The sequence below is a fragment of the Erithacus rubecula genome (genome assembly GCF_903797595.1).
Source record: "Erithacus rubecula genome assembly, contig: scaffold_875_arrow_ctg1, whole genome shotgun sequence".
Classification (NCBI taxonomy): domain Eukaryota; kingdom Metazoa; phylum Chordata; class Aves; order Passeriformes; family Muscicapidae; genus Erithacus; species Erithacus rubecula.
Window position 1 is genome coordinate 1 of NW_027635461.1, and position 14,489 is coordinate 14,489.

Sequence of the window (14,489 nt, forward strand, 5' to 3'; positions counted from 1 at the left end):
TATTACATGCAAATTTTTCAAGCAGCTGCACAGAACTGATATTATCATAGAAAAAACATCATGACTTGACTTTGCCTGCTGCCCTTAATACACATTCCTGTTTTTCTTTGGATCCTAGGAATTTGCAACTCTGAAAAGAACAATAATAGCTATTACTTTTATTGTTGTTACTGCAGTTGTTTTATCAATTTATCTGTTTGACTATGGGTTATATAATAATTTATTTGCTTTCTTCCTTATCTCAACAACTGATTCCAGTATTCTCTTATGACTTTGCTTAGTTCCTTTATAATTTGTTGCCTTAGAGACTTTGTTTCATCTGATTCTGAACCACCAGGATATCTGGGTGTAAAGCTCCACTTAAAACAGGCATTTTCCTCTTTCAATGATTGTGAGAGACAGATATGCTATGGATAATAGTTTAAACATTAATATGTAAGGTTTTTTTGCCTGTTATGGCTAAATTGTATAAAGAGACTGAAACTGAAGCAGTATGCTTTCAGAGGTGTGTGCGAGCGATCAGCACTCTCCAAGCCGGGAGCACGCTTATTGCATTGCCAACAAACACAGGGTAAGGATGGGACTTTGTATGGAGCTCCAAGAACAGTTTATTGCCTCAAACAGGGTCCAGGGACAAAGATGAAAACTGGGTGAGGCCACAGGGTTAAATACAGGGAAGAAATGGTGAATCTGAGGGTCAAGGGCCAATGGGAACAGGGAAAATGGTGCAGAGGAGGGGTAAAAAACCAGGGGAACCAATGCAGAAACAGGGGTGGAGCACTGAAAAAAGGACCAATAAGGATAAGGAGAGTAGAGAACGTCCTGAATGTTAGAACGTAGAATAAATTAGGTTTCTTGACTGTTATGATAGGGACACGGGCAAGATGGAGAATTTGGGGGGTGGACCCCTTTTCCTTTCTTCCAGTCATCCATGTGGGGTGACACGTGGCCTCTTGGATTGGTTGGGAATCAGGGCTGCGACCATTTAATTAAAATTGATTGTATTGGTAAAATTTGTAAACATGTATAGTAGTACTACCTATATAAGATAAGACCTTGCATTGACCAGGCAGATTCCACCATGGATGCCAGGCTGAGGCAGACACCGCTGCTATGGCCAGGCAGTGTCCCAGAGTAAGGAACAATTAAACTGTACTTGGAAAAGAGAAAATGTCTCCGGCAGTCTCTCTTCGGCGGCTTCGGGGAAAACCAGGTTTTGAACCACCTTCGTGTCCCTCTGGGGTGATCTCGGGGCAGAGGAGGAACCCCAGACTGGGACACTAGGGGGGAATGCAAGTAGAATCACCAGGAGGCAACCAGAGGTGGAAGAACTGTATAAACCAATAGAATTCAAGGGATTAATATGTGCCTTCAAAGTCCTATGGGAGGGAGGAGCTTTTCATTCCAGACCAGAGGGGTGTTACTACTTGCCTGCTTCTGCCTCACCCGGACTGAGATATAACAAACCAAGTGGCAGAGCCCCGGGCATCCAAATCAGACAGACCAGGCCCAGCCCTCCTGCCCCTGACTGCAGCTTTGGGCTGGGACTGGAGCTGCCTAAAAGCACCTGAGGCACAATAAAAGTGACACCATTGTTCAATTACCTCTGGTTTAGGGACAAGGAAACAAGACCGAGGCAGGGGAATGTATCCACAAGAAAGCCAAACCCAGCAGCTGACCTGAAAATCAGCCCGGGCCAGGCTCGGGCTGGGGGAGGCCGCAGCCCACAGGCTCATCTGCTGAGGCCGCGTTTGAAACACTCCCCACAGCCAGGGAGGGACCAGGACAGTTCTGGGGCTGTGGCGTAACCTCTGCTCACAGGCAGTGAACACCCATCCTCCCTCACACAAACTGCCCCAGCTGGAAAATCCCCACCCGGGAAGGCCAATCCACGGGACATTGCCGTGAGGGGCAGCTGAGGAGGGGCCAGAATCCATCAAACAGCCCCAAAGCGCTGCCCAGGCTCTGCTGAGGCCCTGCAGCACAGCTCTGCTCCTGATGCAAAGGGATGCAACAGAGGCACAGGCTGCTGCAAGAGCCTGGCTCAGACTTGTCCCTGCCAGGGCAGGTACCTGGGCCTTCCCACCCGGCCCAGGTGTGCACCAACCCCCTGAACTGTGTTTGTGGGGGACCCTGAGCCCCAGAACATGGAGATGGAGAGCACCCACAGGATGCCATGGGGATCCATCTCCAAGGGATCTGTGGGTGCTCTCCATCAGACAGCAGGATGCCACTGGGATCCACAGAGTGCTGAGGTTTTCTACTTAATGTCTCTCTATCACTCTCTTTCTCTCCCCCCACCCCTTTTCCATTTCTCTTTTGCTCTCTCTGTCATTCTCTCTGTCTCTCATTTACTCTCCAATAAAACCCACACTACTGACTTTGGCACATGGCCTCATTCGCACCCTGACTCAGGCAGAGCCATTTCAGACCATTTTAATCAGTGCATCAGAACAAGGGGCTGGAAGCCCTCCAGTCCGGGGACAGCTGTACTCAGAAGAAGCCGGTTGCTACCACAAGCCCTCCAGTTGGGATGGATGGAAGCAGGAAGAGCTGTCCCACTGTCATGTCAGCAGCATCCAAGAATTCTCGAAATGCAAAGAACTCTCAGAGCAAGGTCTCAGCCAGGGACGAGATGGTGGCTCCCAGTGTTTGTCTGACTGGGAAGAACACAGTGAACATGAGCTCTTCCCCAGAGGTGTCAGCAGTTATGAAGAACCATCGGACTGGGAAGAGTCCATTGACCAAGCGTTTCCAGAGATGTGTGACGCCAGCCCCACACCAGCGCCCGGGGGACACTTGGTGCCGCGTGCCCAGCTGGAATGCCGAGCAGCACCGAGGAGACGAGACACCAGGACAGCATTCCATTCCCACCGGCAGCCTGGCACCACCACCATCACCTGAAACCGTGTCCTGAAGTGCCACATCCAACACCTCAAGCACTTCCAGAGACAGCGACTCTGCCACCGCCCAGAAGGAGTTCTTCTAATGCCTGACCGCAGCAGGACCGTGGCACAAGTAACTCTACCTAAACAAATAAATGTTGCCTTTAAAAATAGTAGTAGTTGTAGCAAAAAACAAAATAAAACAAAAAAAACCCCACCAAAATCCCAGCCAAAAAACCTCAAAAAACAAAAAAAACCCCAAAATAAACATAAAAAGTAGAATCAGAATAGGAATGCTAAGAAGAAATTGAAGAAGATGAAAAAACAGTAGCAGTACATAGGAAATAGGATAGTAGTTAGGAATAGAAAAATAGAAGAAGATGAAGAAGAAGATATAATAGGAATAAGAATGCAAATAAGAATGCAATAAGAATAGGAATAAGAATAGAATAAGGATGGGAATGAAATGATGAGGAAGAAGTACGAAAAGTACAAGAAGAAGAAAATTAAGAAGAAGGAGAAAAAGAAGAAGGAAAAGAAGAAATAGCAGTAGAAGTAGTAAATAATTACAATAAAAATTAAATATCTGATTATCTTGCACACTCTTTGTTTCCCTCTGAGTCCTCTGAACTCATTCTAGCAGTTGCGCGTCCTCCTCATTGTGGGGCCCCCACACGGATGCAGAGCTCCAGGCAGGGTCTCACAGAAACGGCCTCGAGGGCCACGCTCAGCTCCCTTGGCTGCTGCTCTTGCTCCTCTCCATGCAGCCCAGCCCATGGCTGCTTTCTGGGCCGGCAGCAGCGACTGCCGGCTCGCGCTGAGCTTCTCCTCCGTGCGCAGCCCGAGCGCTTCTGCTCAGCCCCTGCCCCGCTCGGCTCCTGTCCCTGCACAGCCCGTGCTGAGGGCAGCTCCAGCCCCTCTCTGGGCCACTGCCAAAGCCATTGCAGAGCCCCGGGGCCCAGGCAGAGCCTCCCTGAGGGACACCCCTCATCCCCGGCCTGCAGCCGGCCATGGAGCCGCTGAGCACAACTCCCTGGCCGCGTCCATCGGCCAATTGCTCTGGCCCCGCACAGCCCGGCCTGCAAAGCCAGGCCTGGCAGGGGGGGCTCGGGGTGTCTGTCCTGGGGCACCGGGCCTGGCAGGGCTCTGGGCACTGCAGCACTGTCCAACACTGAAATGATATGGGGAATGGCTAAAACTAGGCTGAAACTAGGCTGAAATCTAGGCTATTGTGCCTTGAAAGAAGTGACTCCACTGTGGGAGCTCAGACAGAGTACTGTGGATTTAATAGGCATAAGCAGCTTGATAACCAAGATGCCTTGGCAAGAGCAAGAAGAGCTTTGAAGACTCCAAGAACATTGCATCAAGACTGGTGACAGGAAAAGAGAATGAATCAAATAGAAATGTTGCAAATGTGTAAGCTTTTATGTGTGATGTTTAACCCAAACAATGTGGTAAAAAAATTACCAGCTTTCCTAAAAATGGTATATAAGCACATGTAGCTGAGAGTGAATTTGGATTCTGATCAGCAGTCAGTAGACCCCCTCTCTCTCCCAGTCATTGATTCTCCAGTGCTGAGCGCTGCCGTGCCGGACACGCTGGATCTCCAGGAGGAGCTGGAGCCCAAGGCAGCAAAGTGGCACCATTGACATTGCCAATGCATTTTTCTCCATTCCTTTGGCAGCAGAGTGCAGGCCTCAGTTTGCTTTCACCTGGAGGGACGTGCAGTACACCTGGAACCGACTGCCCCAGGGGTGGAAACACAGCCCCACCATCTGCCACGGGCTGATCCAGGCTGCACTGGAAAAGGGAAAAGCTCCAAAACATCTGCAATACATCAATAACATCATTGTGTGGAGGAACAGGGCAATAAAAGTATTTGAGAAAGGAGAGAGGATCATCCAGATTCTGCTGGAAGGAGGTTTCCCCATCGAGAAGAGCAAAGTCAAGGGACCTGCCTGAGAGATCCAGTTCCTGGGAGTAGAGTGGCAAGATGGACAGAGCCAGATCCCCACTGAAATGATCAATGAGATCATCACAGTGTCTCCACCACCAAGCAAGAAGGAAACACAAGCTTTCCTAGGGGCCATAGGTTTTTAGAGAATGCATTCCTGGGTGCAGCCACTTTGTGAGCCCTCTCTGTCTGCTCACCCTAAGAAGAACAATTCCAGCTGTGGCCCAGCAACAAACCTTCACCCAGACCAAGCAGAAAATCGCTCATGCAGTGCCCTTGGCCCAGTCAGGACGGGACCAGAGGTGAGGAATGTGCTTTACTCTGCAGCCAAGAACAATGGCTTGTCCTGGAGCCTTTAGCAGAAGGTGCCTGGGGAGACTCGAGGCCGAGCACCAGAATTATAGAGTCAAAGTTACAGCAAGTCTGGAGAAAACTACAATCACAAAAAACCTCAAAAGCCCACCAAAATCTTATCTGTCTATAATAAGAAAGTTCAAGCCACCTTGAAAGAAATTATCACAAAGGCACAACTCCTCCTGGCACCCTGACTCCCGGTGCTGGGGTGGGTGTTTAAAGAAAAGGCTCCTCTACCCACCACGCCACCCACACCACATGGAGCCCATGGATTGCTCTCATCACACAGCACGGCCGGATTAGAAACACAAATCACCCTGAAATTTTAAACACACTTAAAACCGGACACAAGATAAAAACTTTAGTCTCACTAACAAAAAGGAGCAGAAACAAGTAACCCAGGCTAAAAAACTCCACCATACAACCAACTACCAGCACAAGAAACACGCTGTGCTCTTGTCACTGACAGTTTCTGTCTCATGGTTGAGATGAACCAGAAGTGGAAAATGGCTGCAGGGAGCTCCACACGACGAGTCACACAAGCTACTGAAGGAGAAGGTGAATCAAGTGCACTTGCTGAACTCAAAGCCATTCAGCTGGCCCTGGACACTGCTGAAAGAGAGAACTGGCCAAAGCTCTACCTTTATACTGAATCATAAATAGTAACCAATCCTCTGTGCAGTTAGCTAGAAAGGTAAAAAAAAAAGCCAGCTAACAGCATAAAGGAAAACCAATTGAGGCTGCTGATGAGTGCAAAAACATTGCCACTCAGAGAAACTATCTGTAAAAGTCCATCATGAAGGCAGCCACATCCCCAAGAGTTAGGCTAATAAAGAACACTAAAACAACAAGCAAGTAGATCAAGCTGCAAAAATAGAGATGTCACCAATAAATTTAAATTAGCAACATAAGGGAGAGTTGTTACAAACTCAATAGGCCCATAATGCTTCAAGGCACCAAGGCAAAAAAATGCCACCTATAAGTAGGCACAAAACTGAAAAGTAGATTTAACTATAAATTGCATTTCTCAAGTTATCTGTAATTGTAAGACATGTGCTAAAATCAAGCAAGCCAAGCCCATAAAGCCTCTCTAATATGGGGGGCAGTATTCCAAATATAAGTATAAAGAAGCCCAGCAAATGAAATGCATCACACTGCCTCAAACCCCTCAAGGCAAGTGCTACGTGAGCACAATTGTAGAAGCCACCACTAGATCATTAGAAACCCACCCTGTACCTCACACTACTACTCAAAACACCGTCTGAAGCCCAAAAAAGCAAGTCCTATAAAGACACAGCAGCCCTGAGAGAATCGAGTCAGAAAACAGGACCCATTTCAAGAACAGCCTTAGAAACATCTGAGCCAAAAATCGTGATATTGAATAAATACATCATATCCCTTATCATACTCCAGCTGCCAGGAAAGCTGAAGAGTACAACAGACTACTTAAAACTATCCGAAAGGCACTTGGTGGGGGAACCTTCAAAAATTGAGAAATGAATTTAACAAAAGCCACCTAAATAGTCAACACCTGAGAGTCCATCACTCAAGCGAGTCCTGCCTAGTCTGAGCCCTGGCAGGCAGCGGATGGGGATAAAGTCCCTGTAGTGCACATAAAAGGTATTTTAGATTGTTTAGATTAGTCCCACCTCAAGCAAAGGCAAATGCATCCGTAAGATTGTTCTTGCTCAAGAACCTAGTTACACTTGATAGGTAATGCAGAAAGATAAAGAAACCTGTTGTGAACCACAAAAAACCTAATCTTAAGCAAGAAATGTGTGTAAACTTTCATTGTATGTATGTATGTATGTACCTATCTATCTATCTGTCTGTCTATCTGTGTAGCTATCTAAATACCTATTTATCTCGCAGAGTTTAAAGAAGGAATTAATTTAGGTATGATGCAGATGGTAATAGAATAAGGAGTGGATAATGCCTTAGGCTGCAATGCAAGATGTAACCAGAAGTGTATATATTCTACCATTATTTGTTAAAACCAGGTGGAGCAGTGCTCCTTATCTCTTCCATGACCTATCCCTCATAACTCCAGGGGGAATATCCTCTGTTAATAGGCCAGCTGTGCTTGGTGGAACAGCTGTTTTTATCTCTTCCAGGACCCATCCTTTGCCCAGGAAGATATCTTCTGTTAATAAGCCATCAAGTCTCACTGCAGGACTGATCAAATTACATCATCCCATTTGAGATACCCTGTACCCAAGGGGAAGAGTTAAATATTTCCTACCTAAATAAAACATGAAATTAGAAACATCAGAGAAGCCTTTCTCCACTAAATTCCCAGAAGAACACCAAGCCCATCTTCATCACCACTGGACGTTAGAAAAGAAACTAAACCCTTATCCAAAATCATTGCTTCAACAAAACCTCGTACTCTCGGTTCCTGTCCCTATTCCCGGTTCCGTTCCCGGTCCCCCTCCCGTATTCCCAGTCCCATTCTCGGTCTTGATAATATTCCTGGCACAGGTCCCCCATGGCACTCTGTATTTGTGCCTGAGCCCTTCCCTGTGTTGGGGCTGCCTGGGGCTTTTCCTGCAGCAGGACCTGGCCTGGCCATGGCCCAGGAAAGGCAGTTCCTGCTGGAGCAGGAGGCTCTGCCTGCAATGGGCTCAAATTCCAACAAGGCTCTGTTTGCAAAGCCCCCAGTGGGAAATGAAGGAGGGGGTCACGCTGCTTTTGGGGTGAATAATGCTGGAACCAGCCCGACTCCTCCATCCCAAAGTTCAACATCCTGAGAGGGAGCTGAAGCTGTGGCAGAGCTGGGAAAATCCCCAGAGAAAGGAACAACCAAGTGCCACCACTGAGAACTTCAGCAGAGCTGCTCAGCTGACACAGCCTGGGCACATCTGAGTGACAGGGCAGCACCCCAGACTGGAAAAGCCCCGTCCCAGATTGTAACAGCAGCGTGTCCTGACATTCCCCTCCTTGGGGGGTGTGGGCCTTCCTCCCTGGGCTGGGGACACCCCTCAAGGACACTGCTCCAGGCTGAGCCAAAGTTTTTGGTTTGGGTGAATGATATCAATCTCCACTTAATAACTGGTTTTGCTTTAATACAACTGCTTCAAAATTGCTTCCTGTCTCACTCTGAGTGTCCCTGAGAGGAGCAGAGACACACAGTTCCACAAGCTCAGGGTTCTCCTTTGATGAGGAATCTGGGATGCAAATGGCCTTCTCAGAAGGATAAAAGCACAAGGAATGGACTAGAAATTATTAGAAAAAACTACCCTTCTTGCAGACAATGTTCACCAAGTCCACAAAGTTCACCTGCATTTCCCCTTTTGAGATTCTTTTTGTCATCTACTCTGGGCAGTCCAGCTTGGTCTAGTGCTTATCATGAACAGATTGTGCTCTTGATTTATACCAGTGCAAGAGATGTAGAATGATCTAAACTGAGCACAGAAACAAACTACGGCTGTCAGCCCATTTTCACGGTCTAGGTTACTCTGCAGGTGTCCATGGAGACGCGGGAATGATTATCACACAACTCTCCACTTCCAGCTGGAGGCTCTGGAGATTCTTTCTCTGAGTCCAGTCAGGGTTGCATTCCCTAACAATTCCTGGTACCACCTCCTGTTTTCCAAGCTTGGAACAATCACAATGAAAACCTTACCAATGGCACAACTCCTCAGTCCACAAGGAAAAGAAAGGATAAGTTGTAAAGTTCTCCAAACATTTGTCCTGCTTTGCTGCACAACTCGTGCTGCAGACACAGTGTGGAAAGCCAAGAGAAGCTGCATTGGTGGCACAGCCTGTGACAGAAGCTGGACCTTCTTCTCAATGAAAGGCTCTTGAAAAGAGCAGACAGGACTGTGGAGAAGATTCTTGGAAAAGTGAAACAGCTTTCCAGAAGTGAAATGAAAATGGAAAGAAACAATCCGAGATGTTTTCATGTGTTTATTTCTATGCTCCCCTTTTCTAGTGTTTTAGTGTTGCACTGCTTCTCCATGCCATTAAGTCCAAATGGATCTCACCTCTAAGATCAATGACTTGTGAGTCTTAGACACTCTAAAATATCATAAGCTACAAACAGTTTGCCTTGCCCTGGTTTTGCTGGAAAGCAATGCTGGAGATATAAGGGCAGTGCTTGGCTCGGGCAGGAATCCTCCAGCCAGGGAATGAGCCCCGAGAGTGTCTGAGCCTCAGCAGGACCAGTGCACAGCAGGGACCCAGGGGATTCCCGTGTCACCGTGCGGGAGTCAGGACTTGGGGCTTGGCTCAACAGGGCAAAGTTCTCGTTCCGGGACAGACTCAGGGGCTGCCCCCGGGGCGCGCGGGGCTCGGCCATGGGGCGAGTGGGGCGAGCGTGGAACGGACACGCGGACGAGCGAACACGCGGAGAAACGAACACACGGACAAACGGCCCCGGGGGTTCAGTTGCGAGAGCAGCAGCGGCAGCAGCGGCAGCAGCAACAGCGGCAGTAGAAGCAGCGAGTCTACAGATCCTCTGGATCTCTTGTTCCTCTCCCTCTCCCGCATTCCCGCACCCTCTTCCCCGGTGTCCCGTTCCCCGACCCTCTGCCTCTCTTACCTTCTCCCCCTCTTCCCCTTCCGGGCCATGTTCCCAGCCCGCCCCCGGCCCCGGGCGGGGCTGCCCCTGCCCCGTCGCCGCCCCCCCCCCCCCGCCCCCTCCCCGCCCATCCCGTCGCAGTCCTGCCTCCACCCCGCTCTGGCTGTACTGGAGGTGGCGCTGCTGGGCGGGCAACAGTGCCTGGGGCTGGGGAGGCATCGCTTTTCTTTGGCTCCGCTTGTCCCGGCCCCAGCCCCGGCTCCGGCTCCAGCTGCAGCTCCAGTTCCAGTCCCAGTTCCAGCTCCAGCCTCGGCTCCAGCCCGAGCCCCAGTCCCAATCCCAGTCCCAGTCCCAGCTCCAGCCCGAGCCCCAACCCCAGTCCCAGTCCCAGTCCCAGACCCAGCCCCGGCTCCAGCCCGAGCCCCAGTCCTAGTCCCAGTCCCAGTCCCAGCTCCAGCTCCAGCTCCAGCCCCAACCCCAGTCCCAGTCCCAGTCCCAGTCCCAGTCCCAGTCCCAGTCCGAGTCCCAGTCCCAGTCCCAGTCCCAGTCCCAGTCCCAGTCCCAGCCCCGGCCCCAGCCCCATCTCTGGCTCCTCCCGGGGCCCGGGGAGGGCACACGCGGCACAGCCGCTCCCGCCGCCCCCGCTGAGGCTCCCCCAGCCCGAGCTCCGCCAGGGCCCGGGGTGGGTGGGGATGCCCAGCCCAGGACGCTCGGGGAGCGCTTGGGGGCAGTGTGTGGCCCCAGGGCCGAGCGCTGATGGCTGCATGTCGCCCGCAGGGGAGGCGCAGGAGGCCCTGCAGGAGCGGTACCGGATGGGTTCGCTGCTCGGCAGAGGCGGCTTCGGCAGCGTCTTCTCGGGGACGCGTCTCGCGGACGGCGCCCCGGTGAGTGGCGGGGCCGGCGGCGGGCGGAGGAGGGTGGAGGAGGAGAAAGAGGAGGTAGAGGAGGACTCCAGGGCGTGGCGGAGCGGGCGGTAAGCTGAGCCGGCTGCCGCTTCTTGCTCGCAGGTCGCCATCAAATGCGTGCCACGGGATCGCATCCAGCACTGGGGCGAGCTGGTGAGTGAATGGGGCCAGCGGTAGAAGGCGGGGCGTGCCGGGTGGCTAGGAGCCGGGGCCCGGCAGGGTGGGAGCCTCCGGGAGCCCTGCAGGGAGAGCGGGCGTGGGGTGAGCGGGGGGGTGCAGAGCATCCCGGGCTGGCTGAGGAGCCCCAGAGCCCTGGCACGGCCTCAGCCCCGCTGACGGCATCGTGCTCCTCGCGCAGCCCGACGGCGCCCGTGCGCCCCTGGAGATCGTGCTCCTGGACAAGGTGTCCACTGGGTTCCCTGGAGTCATTCAGCTGCTGGAGTGGTTTGAGCTGCCCAGCTGCTTCTTGCTGGTGATGGAGCGTCCAGAGCGATGTCAGGACCTCCGTGATTTCATCGCGGCTCGGAGATTCCTGCCGGAGGAGGAGGCGCGGGGGCTGTTTCGCCAGGTGCTGGAGGCCGTGCGTCACTGCAGCAGCTGCGGGGTCCTGCACAGGGACATCAAACCGGCCAACATCATCATCGACCTGGACAGCGGGCAGCTCAAACTGATTGACTTCGGCTGTGGCACCTTCCTCCAGGACACAGTCTACACGCAGTTTGCAGGTGAGCCGAGCCTGGGGGATGCTCCTGGGCATCTCATGGCCCAGCCTGGCTGTGGCACCAGGGATTTCCCCCTTTGCTGCAGGCCATGGCATTGCTTCTGCAGCCAAGTTGCTCTTGGGTGGGGGTCAGAGGGGGGCCAGCTGCCAGCTCTGCCAACCTCATTCACCAGCCACTCAGCCGTGGCTGGAGCTGGGGCAGCCAGCCTGACACAAACCCCATGGGGGTGGCAGAGAGGGGGGTCAGACCTGGGCACTGCTCAGTTTGGTGTGCAGGCGAGGAAGGGCTTGGACTGCTTTGCTGCTCTTGTTTGCCTTAGCTTATTAGTGTTTTCTGGGGGCAATGCAAGCAGGGAGGAGAGTGGGTTTTTTCCCACCACTGGGTGGGTTTTTCTTCTGTGTGTCCTAGCTGGGCCTTCCCAGGGCTTCTACTGCCCTCTCCCAATACCAGTGGCTTCTTTTCCAACCCCAGATTTGTACACAAGAGCCAGGTGCTCGCAAGGAGGCAGCAGGTCACCCCCTGTGCCACTGCTGCAGCCCCGCCATGTCCAGGGATGCTGGGGCCAGGCTCTGGGAGCAGCAGCATTCCCCTGATGAGCTCCATCTGTATTCCATAGGAACTCTGTCCTACAGCCCCCCAGAGTGGATCTACCACCAACGCTACCACGGCGAGGCAGCAACGATCTGGTCCCTGGGCCTCCTGCTGTACCACCTGGTCACAGGGAAGCACCATTCAGGAGGGGCCAGGAGACGATCTGGGGACGAATCTTGTTCCCACGGCGGCTCTCTCAAGGGGATGGATCCTCATCTCTGGGCATCTCTGGGAGGGAATACCAGTGCTGGGAGACAGCAGCGGGCTCATGAGCATCCTGCTGTGGCAGCTGCTGAAGGGGTGGCACAGGTCCTGCTCTCCTGCTCGTCTCCAAACAGAGAATCTATGGGGAAGTTAGGCACAGCTCTGGGCACACCCAGCAATGGCCTGGGCATGAGAATGGGGGGGGGCAACTTCTCCAACTGACTGGCAATTTCTGCTTTCTCTCTTCAGAGTGCCAAGATATTATTAAGAGGTGTTTGTCCATGCAACCCTTGGACAGGCCATCCTTACAAGACCTTTTCCACCATCCTTGGCTGCAGGGCGTTCGTCTGCCCTAGAAGATGGGAGAGATGCACGTTGCACAGTTGCATCCAGAGGCCTGGCAAGTAACAGCTCCACACATCTCTTGGGAATCAGTGGCAGTCCAAACCAGCCTGCCTTTACCTCTGAGCAGGGGTCATCAGAAGGGAACACACAGCTCTTGGGCTGGAGCTGAGCTGGAGACCTGGGGTGGCAAGCACTGGTGGCCACCTTCCCACCTAGTTTTGCTTATTTGGTCCACCAAGGGCTGGGGCCCTGGGCAGAACACTGACAGCCTGGTCTGGCCCCCAGGACAACAGAAGGAGTCCCTGGAGAAGCTGTACCAGGTGGGGCTGCTGCTGGAGACACCAAGGACAACCTCAAGGACAACAATCTCTTCCTCAACCTGGCCAGCTGAAGATGATGGACTTTGATTCTGGCACCTTCCTCAGAGACACACTCTGCACCCCGTTTGCAAGTGAGTTCACAGCCAGGGGGAAGCTTCCAGATCTGGGCATGGCACAGCCTGGCCAGGCACCAAAGGCTCCCCCTCTTACTGGGGTGGATGCCACAAAGTCTTCAGTAGGCTGCCAAGCTGCTTTTTGGCTCTGGGCAGCTGCTGAGGGGCTGGGTGTGCCATGGTGGCTGCAGGCTGGGCACACGTGCTGCCCTCCTGCTCTGCTCCCAGGGGCAGCAGTGACTGGGAGGTTTGTGCCCAGCTCTGGGCACAGCCAGCACGGCCTGGGCACTGCGGGGTCGGGACAAGGGGGACAGGAGCCTTCGGCTGACGGGCGGGTTCTGGTTTCTCTCCTTGCAGCCGGGCTCTGCGGATGCTGAGGCAGCTCTGGGCTGTGCCAGGGCTCTGCTGGGCTCAGCCCTGGGCACAGGGCTCTGCCCTCACAGGGCTCTGACAGCTTTGCACCAGACGAGCCCGTTCCGAGCGCACCGCCTGAGCTTTCTGCTTTGCAGGTGAGTGAGATGCTCCTGCAGGCCAAGGGTTTGCTGTTAGGGACACACACCCAATGGGCAAGAACCCACACTCTCCACGGTGCCAGCTGAACCTCTGGATTTCCACAGGATGTCCACTCTTCATTCTTTTTGGCTGGAATTGTGCAGTTGCACTTTCTTCTTCCTCTAGAAGTGCCACGAGTGGGCAAAACCTGGCGAGGGGCCGTGTTCCTAAGGCAGTGCAGCCTGGAGCTGATGGAAGGAGAATTTCCGTTCTGCACTCCCAAACCAAGCAAAAAGCTGTAAGTGTGACTTTCCATCTTTAAGAAGCCCCTGACAGTTTCAAAGGGAATGTGCAGCTCTTTCACAGGGTGAGAAGGAAGAGCATCTCCTAAAGGATTTGGGCAGTGACAGAGTTTAGATTGCCAGTCTTGCCAGGAGCTGGCAGGGCACAAAACAATTTCTTCTTGCTTCACTCCAATTCCACCACAATTTAAAATAACTATATTGGAAATAAACCTCAAAATCTTTTTAAAAAAGGTTACTGAGGCCAGTAAAATGGATCAATGTCATCAACTCATTTACAAAGTAAATAACTGAGTTTTCTGCTGCCAAAGATCAGTTATTAAACTGAATTAAAAGTTACGGAATATTTTTCACTGCAACTTGGGGGTTTTTTTTATCTTTCACATTTTATAGAGGTTTCTTCTTTTCTTTTTCTTTTTCTTTAGTTTAAAACAGAAAACATGCCATAAAATAGGAGTGTCTTCTGTTCCTGGTTCCCGTGTGGAGCAGCTCCTTCCCGCTGGCTGAGCTGTTCAGGCAGAGCAGTCTCTGGAAGAGACTCGCAGGCTCCCTGTTTGCTGTGCTGCCCCACTTGTGCCCAGCCAGCTTTTTTTTTTTTTTTAATTCTTTGCACTTTTGCGTTATATAAATTACTCTGTTCCTTAAGTTGGTGTCCGTGTCTTCGGTGCTGACCTTGCCCATTGGCAAAGCAGATATTGTGGGCCCCATAGAACCAAAGATGCCTTGTGACACTGTGGGGCCTGGTGTGACGAGGAGACCATTGTGGGACTGTGGGGCTCC

General features: G+C 52.2%; 1 protein-coding gene and 1 long non-coding RNA gene across 2 annotated transcripts; both read left to right on the forward strand.

Annotated features, from left to right (window-relative positions):
• Positions 1 to 10,479: 10,479 nt before the first annotated feature.
• On the forward strand, positions 10,480 to 12,873 carry LOC306816747 (serine/threonine-protein kinase pim-1-like; the record flags this gene model as incomplete). The annotated part of the gene is made up of 5 exons (XM_079333183.1): positions 10,480 to 10,599; positions 10,723 to 10,773; positions 10,979 to 11,345; positions 11,959 to 12,046; positions 12,768 to 12,873. The coding sequence occupies 5 exons, from the start codon at positions 10,480 to 10,482 to the stop codon at positions 12,871 to 12,873; spliced, it is 732 nt and encodes a 243-aa protein (XP_079189309.1).
• A 347-nt stretch (positions 12,874 to 13,220) lies between these two features.
• Positions 13,221 to 14,284, forward strand: LOC306816746. Its single transcript, XR_013777770.1, has 3 exons — positions 13,221 to 13,428; positions 13,597 to 13,705; positions 14,145 to 14,284. It is a non-coding gene; the product is annotated as an uncharacterized lncRNA (long non-coding RNA).
• Positions 14,285 to 14,489: the final 205 nt, after the last annotated feature.